The sequence below is a fragment of the Zootoca vivipara genome, chromosome Z2, assembly GCF_965207765.1.
Source record: "Zootoca vivipara chromosome Z2, rZooViv2.hap1.1, whole genome shotgun sequence".
Lineage (NCBI taxonomy): Eukaryota > Metazoa > Chordata > Lepidosauria > Squamata > Lacertidae > Zootoca > Zootoca vivipara.
Window position 1 is genome coordinate 8,891,184 of NC_142585.1, and position 23,380 is coordinate 8,914,563.

General features: G+C 41.8%; 1 protein-coding gene across 8 annotated transcripts in view; it reads left to right on the forward strand.

Moving 5' to 3' along the window:
* The window catches only part of AFF2 (ALF transcription elongation factor 2), a 391,123-nt gene that overhangs the window by 287,202 nt on the left and 80,541 nt on the right, over positions 1-23,380 (forward strand). For all 8 annotated transcript variants that reach the window (XM_088664445.1, XM_060270428.2, XM_088664443.1 and 5 more), the window contains 2 exons: positions 4,163-4,214; positions 22,877-22,914. In XM_088664445.1, coding sequence (XP_088520571.1) covers positions 4,163-4,214; positions 22,877-22,914 — 90 coding nt within the window. The remainder of the gene's footprint in view (positions 1-4,162; positions 4,215-22,876; positions 22,915-23,380) is intronic.

Sequence of the window (23,380 nt, forward strand, 5' to 3'; positions counted from 1 at the left end):
AAGACAGCTACTTTGAGATCTTGTATAGAATGTCCTGGGAGATTGAAGTGTTCTCCTACTGGTTTTTCTGTCTTCTGGTTCCTGATGTCAGATTTATGTCCATTTATCCTTTGGCGTAGGGTTTGGCCTGTTTGTCCAATATAGAGAGCTGAAGGGCACTGTTGGCATTTGATGGCATACACAATGTTAGAGGATGAGCAATTAAATAGTCCTGAGATGGTATGTTGGATGTTGTTGGGGCCAGTAATGGTGTTGTCTGTTTGTATCCAATGGTCATTAGAATGGAAACACCAAAGTTACAGGCAGTACAAGATAAGGTTGTTATCCAATGAAATCACTAATTGCTTGCAAATGAGTGCTTAAGGCCACATTCACACCATGCATTTAAAGCAGAATGGTGCCGCTTTAAACAGTCATGGCTTCCACCAAAAAATTCTGGCAGCTGTTGTTTATTAAGGGTGCTGTTAGGATACCCTGTATTCCTCTTCAAGAATACAATTCCCAGAGCTCCCTGGGAGAAGGGATTTACTGATAAGCCACTCTGGCATTAAAAACAACAACAACAACAACAACAACAACAACAACCCATAAGCTGATGTGGGAATGTGGAAAATGAGAGAAACAAAAATTGACATATTTGCTCATCCCTTGGTAGGATGGTGGTGTTTAAGAACAGTTCTTCATCAGCCCCTTTAGATGGCTGTGTCTCATTTAGTCATTGTGTTCAGTTCAGTCATTGTGTTCAGTTTTATCATCTCTTCCTCTTTTTTCCTTTGTTCTTTCCATTTGTCTAATCTCCAGTTTCCTTTATCCACTCTGTTTGTTTCTACCAGTGTGTCAAGTAAGGATGTTTAACATGTAAAACAATAAAGAAAATGTGCTCAATAAAGAAAGAGATGCTTCAGAAAATGATTAAAAGAAAATCATTTTCATCCTTCTCTCCTTATAATTTTTTTAATAACACAGAACAGATTATTTTTAAAAGAAAAAAATCTTCTAAAAGACGGAGTTTTTACATATTGAAAAGAGATGTAAGTTTTAATGGAAGGATTTAGGCTGGAGCTAATGGTGGTCATCATTGTGATGTAGCCTTATCAGTAGGCTGCTATTTTTGTAACTGAATCTTAAACACATTTTTGCCCTTTGAGAAAGAGTGTAATGTACTATGCTGATAAAAATCAAGGGTAAATAGAGGTTCTGTGGTTTGTTGTCATGAACATCACTGGCGACTAATGCCACTGTAGAAACAAAGATGGCAGCTAGATAAACAAGAAACGAGCACCCATTTGTCACCCCAAATCCAAACTGCTAAAGATTAATATTTGCTGAGGGTCTCTTGTTTTAGGTAGAAAGAAAGATCTGTGATCTTGGTCACACGTTTACGGGTTTGCACTTGACAGAGGCATCTGTCATTGATTAAGAGGTTAATGATCAGTAGTTTCAGGTCTAGATATTTTGTAACAGCTGAGCCACCCGACAACAGAGGTCAGGGAAAGACGAATGACTTACAAACCGGTTAACATGCAGTCTTGCACTTTTAAAAAGTAAGCAGACAGCTTTAAAATTGGGGATGCTAATAATATCCATGGAACTTTACATACAAAAAGTTCAGAGGGGCACCATAATGGAAAGTTGCTGAGTTAAAAAGAGTTCATTAGGAAATATGGTAGCATTTTTTCTTGAATGAACTTTAATGGTTCTCTCAAAACAGAAAGCAATTGCCTATTATGTGGCTGTCAGACCATTTTGCTCAATTGTACCCTCAGATATTTGAAGCCACCTTCCAGGTTGCTTTGTGGAAAAGAAAGAGTAGGCTGTAGCCCAAGAGAGAGCATGCCACATAATTCTTTGTTGACACTGAAAATGGCAGTCATGGATTGCTATACATTAAAAGTATGTTTTGATCTTCACAGCCTTTTATTAATCCTTTTATTAGCAGCACATCAAAAAGTGGTGCTTCTGTGCTTAATACTTTGCTGCACATCTAACATTTTTGTCATCATCCAGCATCCTTTTTGTTCAATTTTGTTTGTTGAGATACTTACTAAATGTAAATATCCCCTCAGTCCATTATGGAAGACTTTGCATTGTTCTGTGTGAATTTGTTACGTAAATGTACATTTCTTGAAATAAAGAACAGAAATGTATTTTAACAGAGCATAAAAGAGAACAAATTTTACAGATTTAATTTAAAGTGAAAATAAATTTCCTCCGTTGTTAGTGATGTTACTTTTATTTAAAATAAAATTAATATGAAAATATGTAGCACATTTTGTTGCAGCAGCCAACAACATGGGACCCCAAACTAAGGCCCGGGGGCCGGATGCGGCCCAATTGCCTTCTAAATCCGACCCGTGGACAGTCCGGGAATCAGCATGTTTTTACATGAGTAGAATGTGTCCTTTTATTTAAAATGCATCTCTAGGTTATTTGTGGGGCATAGGAATGCATTCATATATATTTTTTTCAAAATATAGTCCAGCCCCCCAAAAGGTCTGAGGGACAGTGGACCGGCCCCCTGCTGAAAAAGTTTGCTGACCCCTGGTCAACAAGGTTACTGTCTGTATTATTTAAAACCAGAAAAACATTCAAAAATTGGCAGATCAGCAATATTTTCATGATAAAGTTTTATTAACACTTTTTACATTACAATAAAAGACAAATTAATGACACAAAAAGAATAAAAAGAAAAAGAATAAAAGAACAGAGAAAAGATAGAAGAGATGAATAAGTACAGAATCCTCTCTCACATATATATTTTAACTTTTGTTCTGTTCACAAAAGGTTGTGTCCTCGCACCTGGGAGCATCCGTCTCTTCTCCCAGCTTCTCTCCTGAGAGATTCCTCTTTTCCTGTCTCTCACACAGGGTCCTTCAGGCAGATTGGCAACATTTTCAAGGGGAAAAACCCATCCCATTAAGTTGAAAATGTAGTCAAAAAATACAGGGGCTCAAACACTCTTTTGGTGTTCATGTACAGCCCTAGGGAGGATGTTTCAAAATTTTGGTTCCACCACTAAGAAGACGCTGTCCTTCTAACAGCCAGGACACTTGGAGCTGGGTCCCTAAGGAAAGCCTGAATGTCTTAGTAGGCTCACATGGGAGAAGGAACTCCCTCAAATGTCATTGAGCCAGATCATAACCCTGAATTAACTAATCTAGTGGTGGTTTAAGATGTTGTTATCACGTGATCAGAACCCCCCCCCCATCTTCCCCCCCCAATCTACTTCTATCCCCCTCTTTCTTCCCAATGTCTCAACAAATGAAACCGATTTGTAAAAATGTTACGAGAGACATTGCATATATTTCTGTAAATCAAGAAAATCTTTAATAAAAAAAAAAGAAAAGAATTCTGACCGTGTCTTATGTGGACTTGAAGAAGACCTTGTGTTAAAATGGACACTTACTGACATGTATTGTATGCACTGCAATTTAATAATTGGTTGTGTTAAACAGTTACATGATTGTGAGTACAGTATGTTGAATACCCTGAGTTTTTATCTGTTGTACAGCTGCTCTTTGGGTCAGGAAGAAGTGTCCGTCCCATTTTGGACTGCTTGTTCCGTGGTAGCCTCCTTGTTCTGGAATGGTCTCCCCATCCAGGCTAACTTGGCAGGCGCCTGCATGAAGAACTTGTCCAACTAAGTTGCATCCCAGTCAGTCCACTGCCATCTACAACAGAGGGTCTCCTGCAAATACCATTCCATCAGGAAGTCCGTTCTGTACAACATAGAAATCAAACCTCTGTGTGCTGGCACCTACCTCTTTTAACTCCCATTACATATAAGACAGGCACTGTCTCTGTGGTCTTTCTTTTCCAACAAGCCTTGTAGATTTTTTAAAAATCCCTGTCTGTATCTGAATTGGACTTGAAATCGTTTTTATAGATGTTTTTTTATTGTTGGAGTCTTGGCTGTTACATTGCTTTGGGGTGTTTTTGCAGAAGCTGTTCATAAATGAATACTAACTTAAATCCAGTTATTTCAATAGGTCCACTCTAGATGTTTTTAAATGTGTTGGTTGCTTTCTTGCTTGTGTGTTTGCTGCCCTGGACTCCTTTAGCACAGAGATTGCTTAGCTATTTTCAAGAGAGGCTCAAACATTGTTCATTTTAAATAACCTTGCATTTTTCTTTCTTTCTTTGTCTTTTTCCCTATTGAAAGAATGCTTGAAGATGATCTGAAACTCAGCAGTGATGAAGACGATAATGAGCAGGTAAATTTTTTGACATCCAGTCTGCTTTCTCAAATGCCTAATGTAGCCGCATGAACTTTTATGATATTTAGAACACTTCATCCCTGCCTGCCCAGCACCTAAATGTCATTTCCATTTAGTTAGCTAATGAGTAGCACCTAAAAAGACTTTGCAATTGCTTGCCAGTTGTCCTTCATTCCAGATACATCAGCATTTATTTTATCCTGAAGAAAGTACTCAAGAGAGTACCTTTTTACATCTTGCATTTTCTTAATCAAACACATCTCCATTCAGGTATGATCTTCCTTCAATCTATCTTACCAAAGGTTTCAATGTTGGTAGCCACTGTGGACACCATTTCATTGTGACTTACATGAAAGGAGACCCATTACAACTCAAACCCGTTTCTAGCCTAAGGGCCTCTTTCCCTTCTAGGCCACATTCCACAGTAGGCAGATCTGAAGAAAAAACTGTGTGGAGTAATGGATGTTAACATGACCTTTGCAAATAAGGCATTTTTTCTATGCACATTCACACATCCCTCTCTGTCCTCTATCCAGGCAAGCAAGAGGTCAAGGTGCGTTATAGTCAGGCAAAAATACTGAAGGGGGGTCAAAGCATGACCAGTAAGGGTCCTGTGGCAAAGAAGTGTGGCTTGGAGAGAGGCTCAAGAGCAGCTGGAAAGGCCTGGGGCATCTCATTCAGCCCCTGTGGCCTGAGGTTACCCATCCCAGCATTAAAGCTTCCATTTAGGAGCTTATCCACATTCTGCTAAGCTGGTTGTTTTCAGAATACTTTGGCAAAGGTGTAGAAGTCACACAGAGACACCTTCACATATATCAAATGCCCAGTTTGTCCCCATTTTATTCCCTGTGAGTATTTTGAGTCTCTCTTTGGGGTGCCAAGGGAGGCAGAAAATAAGGGGTTAGATCTGGAGTCAATTTTCATTTACAGCTGTGCAGCAGCTATTAATGCTGTGTGCTCTCAGTTCACCGAAAGATCTAAAGATGCAAGCCTTTGTGTTTCTCTTTCAGAATGGGCTGCATAATCAGTATCAAATGCTTTTTTAAAAAAAAGTAAAGAAAATTCTATTGATGGCTTTATAAAAGTATTGTCGAATTGTTTGAAGTTATCCACCAATATGGTCTCATTCCTATGACCCCCCTCCCCCTTAAATATGCAGGCTGGCCTAGGCTACAAGGCACAAATTCTTAACAGCAGGTAAACATCTGCTTAATGTTTTATTAAGCAGTATCATTAAACTGAACTTAAGCGTTTTCTGCATTTTAAAATATTAGAGTTCCTCCAACTGCATGGAAAGTAATGCAAGAGCCACCAGCTTTCCCATGGCCAAATGAATTTCCTGTGTACTAGGAAACTGTAGCTCTGCTTCATCTACCCAAACTTTTATTTGTTATAAATATTTCTACACCACCCTTCAACCATATTCCCATGAGGTTTACAAAAAGAATTAAATAATTGTGGCTCAATGGCAGAGAAACTGCTTTGTAGGCAGAAGCTTCCTGGTTTAATCCCCCATGTCATCTCCAGGTAGGACTGGGAATGTCCTCTGCCTGAAACCCTGGAGAGCAACTGCCAGTGTATGCAATACTGAGCTGGTTGGACCACTAGTTCAGAGTCAGTATCAAGCAGCTTCATATGTGAATTTCTGCATAACTTCCTATTGAAAACTGAAAAAAGCCCCAAAGTGATTTACAGCTAAGTAAAAAGTATAATAATAAAATCACATGAATGTATTAAAAACAAATGTAGCAGAACAATATTATATCATTGGTGCTCGCAAACGCCTGGTAAAACAAAGCTGCCTTTGCCTGGTCCTGGTCCTGGTTCTTGAAACAGTGATAAGGTAGATGCCAAGAAAACCTCCTTGGGGCGAACGTTCTGTAAATGAGGGATTCTGCAGGGAAGACAATTAAAATGTCATGTTTATTTTTATTTATTTTTTGTATCTGAAATTAAAATGTAAATACAAAAAGTCACAAAGCTACATCCAATGCGCTGCATGATTTTCCCTTCCTCTCCTTTCCTCACATGCCCACCCCCCCCGATCTGCTCCAGAGGTCAACGCTGGGTGCGGAAGGGGGATGCAGGAAAGAGGAAAGGAGGGGAAGTTCCGTTGTACAAGCAGGTCTGCTGCATGAGCAGAATGGCAGTGTTGGATGCAACACAGCGGTGTGTGTGTGTGTGTGTGTGTGTGTGTGTGTGTGTGTGTGTGTGTGTGTGTATATATATATATATATATATATATATATATATATATATATATATATATATTGTACTAAGCAGAAAAGAATGAATATATTGGATAAATGTCAGGTTGTTAGTCATTAGCTCTATATTTTGCACAACCAAATAACTTCTGCAATAATTGTTTCTCTTATTATGTGGCTTTAATGAAAGTAAATTTTAGAAACCACCTGGGGCAGGGCGGGAGGGGGGGGAGAATCGGCAGGATTAAAACTTAATCTTAAAAGCCCAGGAAAATAAAAATCGGCTGGTGCCAAAAGAACAATACAGGAAGGACTGGGCAAACCTTTCTGGAAAGAGTGTTCCACAACGAAGGCGCCCACCACAGAAAAGACCCTCTGGCAGCAACCCACCTCCCTTCAATATAAGCATTAGGATTTTTGTATTGAAAACACTGGACACAACTAGGGATGTTAAAAAGCATTGATTTTCTTTTCCACCCTGTGGCCATCATTGTTGTTGTTGTTTAGTCGTTTAGTCGTGTCCGACTCTTCGTGACCCCATGGACCACAGCACGCCAGGCACTCCTGTCTTGCAGTGCCTCCCGCAGTTTGGTCAAACTCATGTTGGTAGCTTCGAGAACACTGTCCAACCATCTCGTCCTCTGTTGTCCCCTTCTCCTTGTGCCCTCAATATTTCCCAACATCAGGGTCTTTTCCAGGGAGTCTTCTCTTCTCATGAGGTGGCCAAAGTATTGAAGCCTCAGCTTCAGGATCTGTCCTTCCAGTGAGCACTCAGGGCTGATTCCTTCAGAATGGATAGGTTTGATCTTCTTGCAGTCCATGGGACTCTCAAGAGTCTCATCTAGCACCATAATTCAAAAGCATCATATGCTGGCCATCATATGCTGCACCATTTCTGTTCCACTGGCCATCATATGCTGCACCATTTCTGTTCCACCTTCTGCAGGAAACCACATTATTCAGCTCACTATTTTCTGTGGTAAAATCTAATAATTAATTATGTGATTTTCACATGATTGTCACATGGTGTGTTACATGATTCCACACCATTCATTTCAGGGGAGGTGGAAACAGCATCAATAACATAAGAACAGTGAGTGCAGACTGGGAGTGACTTTTCATAGTTGCCTGCCTGGCTGCCGTTCCTGAAGAGCCACAATTCCTTGTACCATTTCCCACTTTGATAGAATTCCCTGACATCCCTTGCCACAACCGTTTAACTCTTGTCATGTGCAACCACTTTCAGGCAGCAACTAATTGCTTTGCATGGATATGTGTATTGCCATCTACACCCAGATGGTTCAGTGAACCCTGAGGAGCATAGTTTCTCCTGCAATTGTACATGCAAGGATCTGATCCTTAATCAGGCAATGTGTGTTAAGTAGGATCAGCTCTTGTTGACTTCACTGTGCAATTCTTTTAAAAAAAGAAGAAAAGAAAAACAATTGAAACCTGTTCCAAAGTCACAATAAATAAGAGCAGCTCAGTGTCTGGGTTCTTTGAAGCAGTCTTGTCTAGTCCCAATTAGCTTTGAGCTCAAAGTTATCCAAGTGAATTGCAGCAGAAACTAGTATTTTAAAGAGCCGCAGTTTACTAATCTTCTCCAGCCCATTCTTTGTTCTGCATTCTGCCCAAGAAATAGTCCTCTTAACCTTTGAAACGTGTGTCCTTAATCTAAAACACATTGCCAGAGTGTTGTGTGTTTGGGACCCAAGTAACTTTGATATCATTCACTTTAAAAAAAACCCACAACATTTACTGCATTTAAGTATTTTCTTGGCAGAACACATTGCTGAAGTGGATTTTTATCTTTTCAGTCTCACACTCCCCCCCCTCCCTTCTCCCTTAAACAATTAAATTTTACACATGTGGATCTCAGATAACCCTACACTCCATTGCCACCTCCTACTTAATCCTTGTTCCTGATTTGGCTGTCATATTTCAGTTATTGTTTCTCTCTTGGCTGTGTTTGTATTAGATAATTGCATGCAAAATGAATTACTTGATCACTCCGAGGCTTGTCGGGCCTTAGGTTGAGCCTCCCCTTCCTTCAATAGATAATGGAAGCATGGAACATTTCTTTCCAACTGTCTGTCTCGCTGGTGTTGTTTTAAAACCCTGATTAAAAACTGGCTAATTTGGAAGACACAGTTGTGCTGTTTTAAAGAGATATGGCACCTGAATCTTAATAGCAGGATCCGTTGTTGTTTTACCAGTGACTTCCACCTCCCTGCACCCATTATTACCCAGATCCTGAAAAGTTTGCTTACCTCCCACAATACCTCTGCCCCACATTTCTATTTAGTTATCAGCAGAAAAGCTGAGGAATCATTCTTCAATAATGGCATCAATACTGAACAGGGGAGGGGGCAAGGTCATCCTGTCAAAGGCATGGGCTAGGGGGAATCAGAAGGATTAGGATGAAACCAGCTACAAATAACTTTGATGGAGTATTTTAATGTAAACAGTTTACCTTCCTTTGAGTTTCACTGACATCTTAGGCAGTGAATGTTTCCAGAAGCAATTAAGAACTGATTTTACAGTGTATTAAAAGACCAATATGGATGGTTTTCACCACCTCTTTAATAAGGGCGTGTTGAAGCTTCATTAGTGTTACTCGGAGGAAAGACGCATTGAAACCAACAGGGCTTACTCATAAGCAAGTGTACTTAGGACCATATTCTCAAACTGTCTCTGTTTTGGGATGGGAATTAATCACATACCAGCAAATTCAGGTTGTTCAATTCTTAAAGTTGCTTTGGAGCTGTGTGCAACAAATCCACTCCACCAACACCAATATTGGACTCCCCCCCCCCCAATAAGGAAAGTAACAAGGAAATATGCTGGAAAGAGGAGGATGGCGTGTGCTTGACGCAATGTCATCTCACCTCCCCACCAACAAAGCAGAATGAATGCTCAATAGACAAGTCACCTGGAAACTAGCCAAGAAACCCGAAGTTTAGCAGATCAGAAAGAAACATAGACCTTCAGCATATCTACATTTTGTCTCCTAGTGATTCCTTATAATGGCTCATAAACATGTAATTGGTTTTTACACTCCCACAACCCAGCAGATGAACTCTGCAATGGAGCATTGCATTGTCAATGGCAGCAGCAAAGCCTCACGTCTCCACTCCACCCCTCCTCTTTCTCTTTCTTTCTCCACGATGTTGCTGCTGTTATCCTTTGCTTTTGCCCTTTCCTCACTGGAGAGTTATTCATTGATTGAGAGAGGGATAGAGATTGGGGTCTGCTGCAGATTCCCCAAGGACCACAATAAAGAAGACCTTCATCATAAAGGAGAATCTAAGGGCAACAGCTGCAAGGAAAGGGAGGCCACGAACAGCCTTTGCTGAAACATCCTTCAGCGTGGCAAAAGGAATTTTAACCCATAGGGGGGCTCTCTTCGATGCAATAATAATGGGAACACAAGCCAGACCTAGTTAGAGCAAGCAAGAGATAGAGATTCCCCCCCCCCCCGGCGGGATGTCACCCTTGTATTTGTAGAGACTTGTTGAAGCCTGTGCAGCTTATCTGCTACTTATCTGGAAGGGTTTGGCGTTAAGCCGACAGATGATTTCCAACATGGAGGCCACCCTCACATTGGGATTCTGAAAGGGAAGGGGGGGAGTCATTGCAAAGAAAAGATCTCTAAATGTCAATCTTTGAAAGCTGAACCAGAGATACAAATGGGGACTTGGGACAGCTTAAAGGAGTGCTGCTAATTACCACACACGCCTTGGGAACCTTACCTGGAAATGAAACAGCATGTGCAAAGGCAAAACATCCCAATTAATCTTCAGGTGGCATTGCCTTAACTTCTTAAACTAGACACCAACATATTTTCTCAGAGGAGCAATATTGTGGGCAGATGGGAGATACAATAGTTAAGGGGCGTGTGTGCTCCACTGCATGCAGAAATCCCAAGGGTCAGTATCTTGTTAGTGGATCTCATGTAGTAGAAGTGAGAAAGACATTTGCTTGAGGCCGCCCAGGGTAGACAAGTCTTGGGCTAGACAGCTCACTATTAGCCCACCAAGCCCAGGACTAGTCCACTTAGACCCATACTATGTATTATGGGCTAACAGTCCTGGACTAAGTGGACCAACAATGGCTACTTCAAAGTATGCATTATCTGGCTGAGTGTGCAGCTTGGATTTCTAGACTTAAAAAAGAAAATGACATGGGCCACCTAACAAACAGCAGTAAATGCTATATACACATACACCACTCCTGAAAGCCAATGACTTTCTCTACCACCAGCACTAAATGACACCCAGTTCCCCCATACACACTTCAGAAGAAGGCACTGAGGGAGATGGAGGCGAACCTTTGCCCAGCCTTGGTTCCAGCCAGCCATGCCCTTTCCACTCCATTCCTCTCCATCACTGTTCTCCATTCCCGCTCATTCCACAGCCGCTAAGCATATTCCATCTTCATTTGGTTGTTATGGTTCCCTCTCTTTTAGTTCTTTTCTCAAAAGTATTTTTGTACTTCCAACTGCCTTCAGGTTCCCTCAAGTCAGTTGATACCACCCACTTGCATATAGATGTTTTTATTTTGGCTACTTAAGGAACCCCTCTTGGAGAATGAGTTTCCAGTTAGCATATAGCTAATAAGTCCGGGGTGCCAGAGCTCTATATCTGGAGCTAAGACTTCCCAGCCACACTCCCTATTTAGCCTTTTGGACAAAGGTAGAATTCACATTTGTTGCCACACCCACCTCTACTTCTGACCCCACCTACCACAGGGAATAGAAGGATGTGTCAATTTTGGTTCTCTCTTTTTCTTATTTCTCCAATCTTAAATTGAGTTATCCACATTTTGCAGCATTTTGTAAGTTCTGTCTATCTATCTATCTATCTATGCTCGTGAATATTCACCAGCATTTTAGTGTGACTTTCTCCTAATTATATGCAGCTTTGTCTAATATGCATATTTTACAAGCAATTTCCCCTAATACAATGTATTTTTGTTCATTGTTTTCACTAATATAGTTATTTTTATGCACATCACTAAGCATTTTTGTAGCTATTATTTGGTTGGAGAACTGCATCGCAAAATTCGGATGAGTGTGGATTTTGAAGGATAACTTTGTTTCAGTTCACATGCTGTCTTGAAAAGAGCAGTTTGGATCATAGCTGCCAAGTTTTCCCTTTTCTCGCGAGGAAGCCTATTCAGCATAAGGGAATTTCCCTTAAAAAAAGGGAGAACTTGGCAGCTATGGTTTGGATAGATTTGTCTTTAAATGCAAACTGAATCAATTCTTTCCTCTGTTCCTACCTACCACTGACATGTGACTCCCAGAAGTAAATTTGGCTCCTGGACTGAAAAAAGTTCCAAATCCATATTATATAGAACAGGGGTCAGCAAACTTTTTCAGCAGGGGGCCGGTCCACTGTCCCTCAGACCTTGTGTGGGGCTGGACTGTATTTTGAAAAAAAATATATGAATGAATTCCTATGCCCCACAAATAACCCAGAGATGCATTTTAAATAAAAGCACACATTCTACTCATGTAAAAACACCAGGCAGGCCTCACAAATAACCCAGAGATGCATTTTTAAGAAAAGGACACATTCTACTCATGTAAAAACACACAGATTCCTGGACCATCCATGGGCCGGATTGAGAAGGCAATTGGGCTGCATCCGGCCCCCGGGCCTTAGTTTGGGGATCCCTGATATAGAATATGAACCTTCATAGGCAGTCTGACTACAGAATGCTTCCGACAAATAAAGAGAGTAGACATTTTCTAGAGCAACTGAGAGGCATCTTATTTGACAGAATGCTGGTATAGATGGGCCCTGGTCGGATCCAATCCGGCAGTCCTTACAACCTTATAATTAACAGCAAGATGAGTGTTAAATTAACTAGGTATCAGCTCAGCTAGAGATTTGAAGTTTACCATGTGTGTATTTTCTCTAGAAAACACATGTCCTGAATAACAATTTTTCTGTTTGGAAAATGTAGGCATGGGGAGAATGTTGAATATATGAGACACAGGAGACGAGAGCCATTGTTACAAATGCAGTCTTTTGATAAACAGCCTTTGCATCACCCTCAGGGAAAGGCTGACCTAAACCATGACACTCAGACTCCCAGATGCAAAGTTGCCAGCTTCTTGTCACAGAAGATTAGGTTAAGGGCTGATATTTTTCTCGGGAGACAATGCACTGAGCTGGGGGCACCATCTTGCAGGAACAACTCTCAGTCACTGCACTGTACCAGTTTCCCCAAATGCCAAAGGGCGTGAGGGTCATTTTCTCCTTGCTTTGACTGCAAAGGGCCTTCCAGAATTCCCATAAAGTCAGCTCAGCTGGGTCACTGAAACTATCCTCAGGACCCAAAATAATTTTTTAAAAAAAATTGTCCAGTAGCACCTTAGAGACCAACTAAGTTTGTTCTGGGTATAAGCTTTCATGTGCATGCACATTTCTCCAGATACTGCGTCAGACCAACACGGCTACCTACCTGACTCAAGAATCAATATAACAGTGAGAAAGCTGTTGGGACTTGGCACATAGAGACCTGGGTTCAAATTCTACTCACCTGTGATTCTGTTCATCCATCTGTTCGCCTAAAATAGATCAAAAGATTTATTGTGAGGATCAAGTGAAATAATGCCCCTGTATATGCCCCTTGACTTCATTGTGGAAGGGCAGGATACAATCGTGATGGCAATCATCAGTCTTGAACTGCCCTTTACAAATATATTTTTATGGGAAAGAAGGATTTGGTTGGTTGGAATGGTATAGCTAGGACACTTAGATTGCATTCGGGCAGAACATTCTTCCATTTTCCAGATCTTCCCTTGCCTGTTATTTATTTGCATTTTATGATATCTCTCACTCAGTATAAAACCATTTCTGGAATCCGAGGAAAACCTAGTGGAAGTTTAGTGCTCATTTTTGGTGGGACAGGAGGAGGGCAGGTGTGGAGGATTCCCTGGTCTGAATGGGGTAGCTGTGTCCCTGAAGGACCAGGTGTGCAGCCTGGGAGTCATTTTGGACTCACAGCTGTCCATGGAGGCCCAGGCTAGTTCTGTGTCCAGGGCGGCTGTCTACCAGCTGCATCTGGTACGCAGGCTGAGATCCTACCTGCCTGCAGACTGTCTCGCCAGAGTTGTGCATGCTCTGGTTATCTCCCGCTTGGACTACTGCAATGCGCTCTATGTGGGGCTACCTTTGAAGGTGACCCGGAAACTGCAATTAATCCAGAATGTGGCAGCTAATGTGGCAGTCACCAACCTTGGCCACCACCTGTAAATAATCAATGATTTAAAGCGAACATTCAAGTTTTCACCTTGAAATGAATTCAGCCGGGCTAGCTCACTTGTCTTTTGTAGGTGCTGGCCAGTAATTTCACAGATCTCCGTAAAGATGGCATCGAAAAATGGAGAGATATTATCGTATTTCCAGCACTTGTCATAGTCAGTCTCTCAGCCTAAGCTACCTCATAGGATAACAGGGGAGCAGAAGAACTGCATATGTTGCTTGGAACTCTTTGCTGACAAACTGGACAAAATTATAGTTACTCTCTCTCATATATATATATATATATATATATATTCCAGGAAGCACATGCTATGTTACAAAGTGACTGCGGCATCGCAGCAAATCCTACCCTGACATACTGATGATACATGTGACATTTCAGTCGCATGGCACATTCTAGGGGATATGGCCATGAGTATAAAAATCATAAGGAAATTACAAAGTGAAGTGGTGAAATTGTCCGCCTCAATCTGCTCTCCATTTTCCAATTACCTTTAATTATCTTAATGTACATTTTCAGACTCAAAATTAGCAGCAGCCACATGATGTAACCCTCTTAATGTCCTAAGGGTCCACTTTAGGCTCTTTCAATTCCATTTCTGTCCTTCACAGTATGATATCCCCTCTCAGACCTTGTTCTTCCTGAGGCTGTGAGGCCGTGGCTGAGCTGTGCCACTTCAGGCTACAGGAAGTCTCTTCCGTCACGGAATAGGCCTCTGTCCCAAGACAATTAACAGCACATGGGAAATTAGATGCCCCCATGGTGAAGGGATTCAGCCCAAGTCTTCTCCCTGACATGCCAGGGCTGCAGATATTTATTTAGATATTTATAGGCTGTGTTTTCATAACATCACAGCAAGGCCGTGTATAATATTCAAAATTGCAGTAAGATCAATAAGAACATCAATAAATACTGGCCGGGAAAAAGGAAATTGTATTCCAAAAGCCTGTCTGAATAACACCGTTTTCAGGATTCTGTCTGATTTCTTCCCAGCTGTACTGGCAAGGAGTTCGTCAGGGCAGGGCCCACCACAGAGCATGGCTCAGTGCCTGGCAAAGGCCATCCGAAACTCAGAGATGTGGGGAAACACCTGAAGTGCTCCATCAGAGGAGATCTCAGTGATCAAAATAAAGCAGAAGGGATTTGTTGTCTAGTGCCCCCGAGGTGTTTAAGGCAGGCATCCCCAAACTTCGGCCCTCCAGATGTTTTGGACTACAATTCCCATCTTCCCTGACCACTGGTCCTGCTAGCTAGGGATCATGGGAGTTGTAGGCCAAAACATCTGGAGGGCCGCAGTTTGGGGGTGCCTGGTTTAAGGCTTTGTGCATTAACAGAAGAACCTTGAATGTGACCCAGTATCAAACTGGGAGGCAGGCAGGCATGAAGGAAGCAAGGAGTCAGCATGAACGGGCAGTGCTATTTTTCTAGGGAAAAGAGGTGTTGGAACTCACTATGAACGCCTCCCTTGTTTGCTTATAATGGCAATGGTGCCCACCAGAGAGGTACCGGAACTGAATTCCAGTTACTGGGTTGGTACCATGATGGCACAGGGGCAGGGCAGGGTGATAACAAACTTGGGGCTGGCTTCATGCTGGTTCTGCTGGTGCACTCATTGCTGGTGCACCACTGCCCGTTCCTGCTTTCTACCATCTTGGTACCATAGTAAATGGCAGCAACTCTACTGTTGGAAGGACAATGGCATGGCACTAGCCAAACTCACCAGATGAGAGAAAGAGAGAGAGAGAGAGAGAGATTGTAATGAAACTTCAAAGGGATTACAAAAAAGAATGAAATAATAAAATTATCAGTAAAAAAGAACAGTTCAAAACAGCTATTTAAAACATTTAAAAATAGAATAAATCTTCAGTAAGTTTATATATATATATATATATATATATATATATATATATATATATATATATATATAAACACATGTCATCGTCATGCATACCTGGAATGGCTTGCTTAAACAAAAATGTTTTTAGCAGGTACCAAAAAGACTACAGTGAAAATCCATCATTTCAACAACAACAAATCCGTTTATTGTGAGGACCATGTCTGTACACAAATATCAACACAACAATAATTAAAAATATTAAAATTCATTGCATACTAGACTACAGTGAAACCGCTTGCGTGATAAGAGACTCGTAATGGTAGATAGATATAACCCCCACCTGCTGCTTATGGTGGTGCTACCCAGATAGAGCTATATGGCTTCAGTGACAACTGGGCCTTTGAGTACTTGGGAGTGTTTAGAAACCTGCTTCCTGCTTCATTTAAATAAAAACAGAAGCTCGGAAATCATTATTAATTGCCGGGGGGGGGAGGGTTTGGAACTCTTGCTAAGCCTACATTTATGTAGGTTGAACAAATATCCCAACTGAGAGAAAGAGCGAGCAAGGCATCTGAAATCCTTTAAATTAGTAATCAAAAGTTCACATCACGTCTCAGACAAATCAAACTTAGCCAGGAAGACGAGAAGCAGAAATTATTAACTCTGTAGTCAAGCTGATGGAGGTTCAGTGAGATCATTTTGTTCAAAGATTAAAGGTGATGAGTGCTAAAGTAATTGAGGAGGATGACTATGACAATATTAGACTAGAACCATTAAAGTCAGTAATGATCAAAAGTTAATTATCAAAGCAGAGAGAACTACTCAATGCAGACAATTTGTGTCAATAGCTAGCTATTCCAAGGAAGAGAACTGAGTGAGAGAAGGGACTAATTTGGAGACAGTATTTTCTTATAATGATGTTACAGCAAAGATGCATAATTCAAAGGATGTTGGGTACAAAAAGAGAGATTAAGAAAATAATGCATTTTTCTCCTGATCAGAGAATAATAATTATCTCTAATTGACAAACCTGCTACATACAACATGTTTTCATACAATGTATTTTTGCATTCAAATGCAACGTGTACTCAGTGAAGCATCAATGAATGGTGCTTTGATTTCAGTATTCCTCATAGTTGCCAGATTTTCTATTTGTTTCTTTACTAGTGGTGAGTCCCAGCACTGCCCAAGCACTTTCAGAAACCAAAAAATATTGTAATTCTAAAGTGGACAGTGTAGTTTCAGAGCTTGGAATAAGTTTAACAACGTCTTGATATGTTGTCACCAAACTTGGCACAAGGGTTCCCATAGTGGGGGTGAGGGTCAACATTGATGTTTTCATGCTGGACTCCATTTTAAATCAAGCTGGTAGACTAAAATGTTACTTTGGCATGGCTTCTCCCAATTTTTTGGCGTGAAGGGTCTAAACTCACTATCCATTTAAAAATCACAAAATTTGAGGGTTTCTTTTTAAAAAAGCATGGCCAGCACCAGGCGCTCCTCTACTCTATATTTTAGGAAATTGCTTGTCTATTTGTTCTCTATGCATTTAGACACCTCTTGAAATAAAATCACCAAACAATTTTTCTTGTTGTTATTTTGTTATTTGAATTTCTGGGCAGTGCTGGGCACTTCCCACTAGCTGTTACTATTTTAAACTTGTGTGCTGCCTTGTCACAAAAAAACGGCATCTTTGCATTGCTCCGAAAATAAAAATGCAGCAAAACAATAGTGACAATTTTATTCCAAAATGTAATACCAGCATTTCCAGAAAGCTTTCTTTCAATAAGTCCCAAATCAGCAACAAAGAGTCCTGTGCAACCTTAAAGACTTAAAAAATATCTAGCATTTGTGTGCTAGAGTCCACTTCATGATATCAATATCTGCATTTTCAATAGCAGTGTTTTAATAAACAATCCTGTAACATTTCATTTCAATGAACATGACATCAGCATTTCAATAAACCATAAAACGCCAGACTCTATAAAGGAGCAGCAGAAATAATGAAATCTATCCTAGTAACACTAAGAAACTGCTTAGCGAAACTGAAGAGACCCAAAAAGGGGAAGGTAAATCTTTTGGACCCCAAGAGAGATTCCAAAAACCCTTATTAAGGCAATATATTTATTAAGCTAACCAATAGATTAAACCAGAATTGGGCAGAGTTGTAGCTCAGTGGCAGAATATCTGCTTTTCACAATTCCCAGCATCTCCAGGGCTGGGAAAGATACCTTATACGTGAAATGCTGGAGAGTTTCTGCCAGTAAGTGTAGGCAGCATGAGCCTGATGGTCCCTAACAGTGTGACTCAGTAGAGGCAACTTCCTATGTTCCTATCACAAAATACGGGGTATGCTTTCGAGTTCCACAGAACTTTAATCAGGCTGGGTAATAATCCAAACTGGGGTGTATGTGTAATGCATGGCCTTAAACATCAGCACATTTCCCCCCCTTCCTATCTCAAAATGGCTCCCATTTGCCAACTAGCCTTGTCTCAGCTTCCCTCTGGTAGTGCTCACTTCCTTCATTCCGCCTATCTGTGGCCACATTGCCTACACCTGCTGCCTCTTTTATATCATCCCTTTGGTTTTTGTTCAAGTTTGTCTGGGATAAGCAATCATGTCAGAGCCAGCCCTACCATTGGGCAGAGATGGGCACCTCAGGTAGTAGAAGCTGTGCATGCAGGAAACAACAATAATAGCCCCTCTTCATGTGCCTAAGGCTTCCACTCTGCTGGCGAACAGAACTGTGCCACCTAGCCTGCCCTCAGATGCAGAGGAGGATACCACCCCCCTTTCAATGTTAATTCAGCCAACTTTTTCACTAACGGTAGGGAAGGTCCTTCAATTCAGGCTGCACTAGGGCCGACCCTATATGCAGACAACATTTTGGCAGAGGGGAGGGGACTTGTCAACTGGCTGCTGGCATTGGGATCAGAGTTGCTTACCCTTGGTGGACACACCTTGAGGCCACAAGGTTCCACTAACTCAAATAATTGCTTTCTCATTCTTGAACCTTTTCTGACTCCTCAGAAAAGTCCACAGCACTATTTTTAGTGTCAGCTTTGCTGTGCTCATCAAAATAAACTGCATGGTGTGCACTTGCCTTACCAGTTTGTAAGTCCAAAATTCTGTATCCCTTGGCTCCGGAGGTGTACCCCACAAGGATCCCTGCTTGCGCCCTGGAGTCAAGCTTGTGTCTATGTTCTTTGGGGACGTGATAGTAACATAGACTTCCAAACACATGTATGTGTGACAAGTTGGGAACTCTCCCATGCCAAAGTTTGAAAGGTGTGTGTTTATCCCCCTTGGTTGGCTCTTGGACAGGAGCACATGGCCTCCATATTCTGCTCTTCTTGTTCTCCATTTTTGTGTTCCTAAGAGTTAGGAGAAGTGACTGCTGAGTCGCAGTCACTTGAGACTATTTCCCTTATGGCGTAGTTTACATAGTTAAGTCTGCCTTCAGGGATCTTATTGTGAACTGGATGATTGTAAGTAAACTAGTTTCCCGTTAACTTTAATCAGATGGTCATGTCTATTATTTTAGGAGGGATATAAAAAGGGATCTTACCAGGAATCCTAAATAGTGAGGCTCAGATGAGCCTCCAACTAGCTAATCACTGTGTAATTTTAAAGGGGGATTGTTTAACAACTCTGCTAAATTATAGAACTTCCTGGCGCAAGCTAGGAAGGATATAATAAAATAATATATCCTCTCCTGCCTCCCTAAACATCCCCACACCCATCACTACTGTCAACTTCTGATAGCTTTTTTCCCATCTCCACTGAGAAAACAGTTGACGAGAAGAGGGACATTGGGAAGCCCACAGACATATGGCCAGAGGTTGGCAACCTCCGGCCCATGGGCCAGATATGGCCCATGGAGACCATTTATCCAGCTCACGGGCCAGTGAACTGAGCGCGGTGTGGGGACTTGCCAAGCAGCACAAGAAATGGTGCCTGCGCAGGTGCTGGAAATCGCAAGACAATTTCCGGCATCTGCGCAGACGCAGAAGCTATTTCTGGCACTTTGGACATGTGCAGATGCCATTCCCAGTGTTGCGCAGCGCCCGTCCGGGCCACGGGTGACACCCGTAGGAACAATCTAGCCCATGGCCGGATAACCTTGCCGACGCCTGCATATGGCACATTATATAGGTAGAAAATTCAGAAGCAGCAGATTATGCCATCAAAATATGTATATATATATATATATCTCACACACACATATGAACAACATTACCACTAAAATCTCCAACAGCTTAAACAGCTTGATAGACTCTAGCCATTCTGCCATCCGTGCCCCCAGCTGTGTTGCTTAGCAACATTTTAATTCAAGAAGAATGGATGGAGATGAAATCCCTGCGGAGAGGGAAACAGAAATAAGAGGGCCGTTGACAGATGATCTGAGTTGTTTCTTCTAATATACTGTGAAGATCACCAGCTCTTTTCATGAATGATAAATGGACTGTATACAGATCAATGGATTCAGCAATAAACTGGAACCAGCCTCTGAATCTGAGGCGGCGCAGGCCAAGAGGCCTGGATAGTTACTCATTTAGAAGATTTGGAGTGTGTTTTCTTAAAGGTTTCACAGGAGGAAATTGATCTGAACATTTGGTCATCCCATCTTGCCCTTTTCTGTTGATGGCTAATAAAAAAATAGGTTTGGAGAAAGAATCTATTCTGCCATGATAGATATAATTCTCCTGATCTCATTGTTTAAGACTGACAGTAGCTAAGATAAAGTTAATTTCTCAGTTGCTGCAATAATTCTAAACAAATTTACTTCCTGGTTTGCTAGATGTGTGCCAATTTGTGATAACCTTAAATCTAAATTTTAAAAAGCATAAAAAACTTGAAGAGTGCAATTCTAGGCATTTCTATTTGAAAGTGAGTCCCAATGGCTTTCAGTTAGTTTCCCCCCCCACACACACACATATAGTGTTGTTGGCTAATAATATGTAACTTCAGACTATTAAACTGTGACTGTTTATCTGAATTTCTAGAGTATTGATGACTGGAATTTTTGCTGAAAGATTTTTCAGAAACATTTAATTAGGAGGGAGAGGGTGATTGAGTCAATCTTTTCACAGTCAAACTCATACAAGCACAAGTCCACGACCCCGTTCTCTCATGCAGGCATGAAATCCATCACGGCAATGTCTTATGTATCCACACATTCACAAGCCATTGGCCAAAGGTGAATGGCAATGTGGACACCATTTTGACCCAGATTTTTTTTTAAAAAAATATTCATTTTATGCCCTTGCCCATTATGTTTAGATTCTTGATACGAAATAAGAACATAAGAATGGCCAATGACCCATCCACTATCCTGCTTTCACAGGGGCCACCCAAATGCCCAGAGGAAACTTTCACACAGGACCTCAGCACAAAAGTGTTTCCCCCTCCTGTGGTTTCCAGCAACTAGCATTCAGAAGCATTACTGCCTCCACAGTTGCAGGCAGAGCATACCTATTATGGCTAGTACCCACCGATAGTCTTACCCTCCATTAACTTGTTCAGTCATCTTTTAAAGCCATCCAAGTTGGTGGCCTCCAGTGGGAATGAGCTCCCCTAGGTTGACTATTTGTTGTGCAAATTTTAGCCATGTAAAGGAACTCAAGGAGAAGCTGTGGATTTGGGATTACAGTATTTAAAACAAGCAAACCCCTAATTGCCATGGTATCAATCAAGCCCCCTTTCCCCTCACCCTACAGAACTTAACACCCCTTTGTCCAAGTCCTTTGCCCTCAAGTCTGCCCGTACTCAGCCGGACAGCAAAGTCACATTCCTGGGGGTTTTGAGCCCACCTCACCTCATTATATTTGGCAGGCATCCCCAAACTTCAGCCCTCCAGATATTTTGGACTACAATTCCCATCATCCCTGACCACTGGTCCTGTTAGCTAGGGATCATGGGAGTTGTAGGCCAAAACATCTGGAGGGCCGCAGTTTGGGGATGCCTGATATTTGGCATAATGCCTAAGCATATTCTCAGGCCTAGGCACAAAGGAATCTACATATCTGCACATGGTTTAGCCATTCCAAAAAATGTGTTAAGGTGCTGGCAGCTGCTGCACATACATGCAACCTTCTGAACCAGGGGTAGGCAACCTCAGGCGCGTGGGCCGGAAGCGCCCAATCACCTTATAAATCCGGCCCATTGACGGTTCGGGAATCAGCGGCTGGGAGTCAGGAAAGAGAGGCTGAACCCCCAGCCACGCCCTCACTTAAATCAGTGAGCCACGCCCCCTGGAGCGTCTGCATTGGACACGCCAAGGGAGCGCCGCGTCTGGGAGCCAGCCAATGGGCTGGGAGGATGGCAACCATCCCCCCCCAGCACTTGCATGGGCTCGTGGTACCCACAATCTCCCCTCCTTCTACGGCGGAAGGGACTTTATTTAAAATGCATCTCTGGGTTATTTGTGGGGCCTGCCTGGTGTTTTTACATGAGTAGAATGTGTGCTTTTATTTAAAATGCATCTCTGGGTTATTTGTGGGGCATAGGAATTCGTTCATTTTTGTTTCTTCAAAATATAGTTTGGCCCACCGCATGGTCTGAGGGACGGTGGTCGGGCCCACAGCTGAAAAAGGTTGCTGACCCCTGTAATCTGAACCATATGTCAATCTGACCCATTTTCAGAAAACGGAGCCCCAGAAGTTCAGCTCTACGTGCACTTTGCCCCAGCTTCTGGTTAAAATATGTGCATTGCTTGACTGGCAGACACAGATTGGCCAGGGTCTTGAGAGAGACTCTATTCACAAGTAATCCAAGCTTATGTGGGAGCTGCATCTGGTGAGCACTGCACTCTATGGTCCTGCATTCATTAGCATGGTCACATGAGCAGGGATGATTACAGACGTCTCTGTTACCCAGCTAGCACCATTCCTCCCAGTGGGGTGCAAATAGCATTGGAAAGGGCTCCACAATCCACTCTGTCCTTGTGGCCACATTAAGGTTACACCACAGAAGCTGCTCCCCAGTGCTCACAGCACATGTAGTGGATGCCACTGTGAGATCCCCAGCATTCATGCCATCACTTTACCATCTGCCTCTCTGAGTTTCTGTGGTGTTGCAATTTTTATACCAGTCTTCAGCACCACTAACCCATTAAAAGTGATAAACAGTTGTTTCTCTTGCTGTGCTTCCTGCTTAATTATGGAAGCTTCCAGTACAATATTGTGCATATTCATTTGCAGTTCTCAGAAATATGCTGGTGTGTGTGTGTGTGTCTGTGTGTGTTAAGAAAATATCTTGGGTTTACCTCTGTCTTTCTAAAAGGCCACTCTTGCTAAGGTTAACTAATGGCTCTTTCACTTTCCTATTTTTATAGACTGCAGAGAAGACAAAGCCTCGAAACATTCCTGTAAAGTAAGTTATTTTTAATATCCCTTTGAGGAAAAAACAGGTTTAATGACCTTCAAGCAAAAAAAAGAAAGAAAAGAAAAGAAAAGAAACCCCACACCTGGGCAATAAAAACATAGTGACTCAGGTTACTCTGTAGTCATAGCCTTTTCTCTCTTTTTAAAGTCCCTGATCAACAAGGACAGATTTTACATTTTCCATGGCTCACTAATGGCTACAGGCTCCAAGTTGTCCCTGGTTTACATAAATTAATATGTGTCATCTATGAATAGCTGCTAAATGATATTATAATCACATTCAGTGCAGAGATCTCCTAGCCTTGAGGGGGAGTGTGCCCATGCTAAAAAGATTATGATTTTTAATTGCAATCTCTGGGAAGGTCTGATAGAGAGGAAATAACACAGAGTATGTAGGACACATGGGAATAACATTTTGCACCTATGTGCCTGGGCCCTTCCTAGCCTGTTGCTTA